The sequence below is a fragment of the Cyprinus carpio genome, chromosome B8 (genome assembly GCF_018340385.1).
Source record: "Cyprinus carpio isolate SPL01 chromosome B8, ASM1834038v1, whole genome shotgun sequence".
Classification (NCBI taxonomy): domain Eukaryota; kingdom Metazoa; phylum Chordata; class Actinopteri; order Cypriniformes; family Cyprinidae; genus Cyprinus; species Cyprinus carpio.
The window spans coordinates 22263996-22265804 of NC_056604.1; the positions used below are offsets into that span (position 1 = coordinate 22263996).

The window sequence follows — 1809 nt, forward strand, 5'->3', positions numbered from 1 at the left end:
ATACTCTGTCCTACACCAACTACACACACAGTTCTTATCATGTATGTCTATGAAACACGATCAAACCCAATCAGAGTAGGTATGGGGCGGGGCTGCACGTGCAACCCCACCCCAGGTGCAGCCCCGCCTCGATCTGCAGGCTGCAGCCGGGTGTACTTGGGATACAAGGACACACCGAATAACACATAAGACTAAAATTATCCACAAAATAATGTCAGTTAATTGCCATGTGCAAAGAGGAAGACTAAAAAGAATGTTCCAACACAGCGCACGCCTTACAAGGGCTGTAATTAAATTAAAAAAGACAAAGCAATTAATTTTTCCAAACCCACTGCCTCTCCTTGAATCTGATTGGTAGAAGTACAACGCCCCGCCCCTACACGCAGGTATATATATAATCTCATTAAGCAGAATTGTTAGCAGTCACTTGTCAACATAACAAGGAACAGGAAAGAATCAAGACGGTGCGAGTCAAGTAATCCCATTCAAGCATGTATCTTAAGGTGATTGTGTTGTTTTTGGCCGTGACTTTGGTCGTGGAGAGCGCTGGGATTCCTGGAGGCCTTGTAGCTGCAGACATTAACGATAAAGATGTTCAGAAGGCGTTACGCTTCGCAGTGGACCATTACAACAGGCAAAGCAACGATGCGTTTTTGCGTAAAGTTTCCAAAGTCATCAAGGTTCAACAACAAGTAAGTACTTCAAACGTTGTTTCGGTTTGTAATCGTTTAAACTGGGAACGTCGCTGAATCAAACCCAGTGATAAAGTTCCTCCTAAAACGCTGTCATGACTGAATAATGATGACGTAAAGATTTGTTCAGAATTGTGAAATCTCAGAAACATAAAATTGTTCCCAGTTGTACAAAGAGAACAGAACTGTTTGCCTTATCTTGAGAGCATTGATATGCTACATAAATATCTTATATACAGTAAGTAAGTAAAGGACTGTTCAAGTGTGATTTGCTAGACCTGTTCAATAAATATTGAACCTTGAAAAGTGAGAGGGCTTTCTCCAGCATGACTTTAACAGTGGTGGCTGCCCATAACTTATTTAAGAGAAAATTTGGGCCCAAGAACTTTTCTTAACATTTTTCTTTTTCTCAATATATTTTTCTTCTATTTTTTTTTAAAACTCCGGGTTGGCCCAACTATGTCTGAACATGTTTCTGGTTGACACTCCAGGTTGCTGCTGGCATGAAATACATCTTCACTGTGAAGATGGACATAACCAGCTGCAAAAAGGGTGGAGTTAAGACCATGTGTGCCGGTGTTCTGAAATATTCGGTGTCTGAGATTTTCTGTGACGCTGGGCGGAGCATACATGAATATTCATGAGTTTCCTGTTTCGCGTTAAAGCGACTCTGAAAATATCAGTGCACTCTAGCATCATCACCGCACAGAAGTTTTACGTATGTGGGGTTCAGCGACAGCGGTTTTTTTTTTAGTTTTGTTCATCCAAGCACAATAGTTTTGTAGTTTGTAATACGTTATGTTTGATTTCATAATTACAGCCATTGATGTGCCTTCCCCATCATTAGGATACACTCCTGGTAAATGAGCCAACAGCCATTAAGTAGATACATACAAGCGTTTTAAACCCTTTCCAGGGTCTTTTAAACTTTTGTTTGATAACTTGTATACAAATATCTGAGGGTGGCATTAAGATCTAATACAATATGTATTTTTTCTTGTTTTAGATTTATACATCATCTGAAAGCTGAATAAATAAGCTTTTATTAAAATAGGACAATATTTGGCCGAGATACAACTATTTGAATGTCTGGAATCTGAGGGTACAAAAAAAAAAA

General features: G+C 39.4%; 1 protein-coding gene across 1 annotated transcript; it reads left to right on the forward strand.

Annotated features, from left to right (window-relative positions):
- The first annotated feature begins 430 nt into the window (after positions 1 to 430).
- Positions 431 to 1351, forward strand: LOC122138182 (cystatin-like). The gene is made up of 2 exons (XM_042729130.1): positions 431 to 692; positions 1184 to 1351. The coding sequence occupies exons 1-2, from the start codon at positions 492 to 494 to the stop codon at positions 1334 to 1336; spliced, it is 354 nt and encodes a 117-aa protein (XP_042585064.1). The 5' UTR covers positions 431 to 491; the 3' UTR covers positions 1337 to 1351.
- Positions 1352 to 1809: the final 458 nt, after the last annotated feature.

What these genes read in the sequence shown, in the direction of transcription:
- LOC122138182 (XM_042729130.1), top strand. Translation starts at nt 492, where the DNA reads ATGTATCTTAAGGTGATTGTGTTGTTTTTGGCCGTGACTTTGGTCGTG. An exon ending in TCATCAAGGTTCAACAACAA is followed by an intron (nt 693 to 1,183) that starts GTAAGTACTTCA and finishes TTGACACTCCAG; the next exon opens with GTTGCTGCTGGCATGAAATA.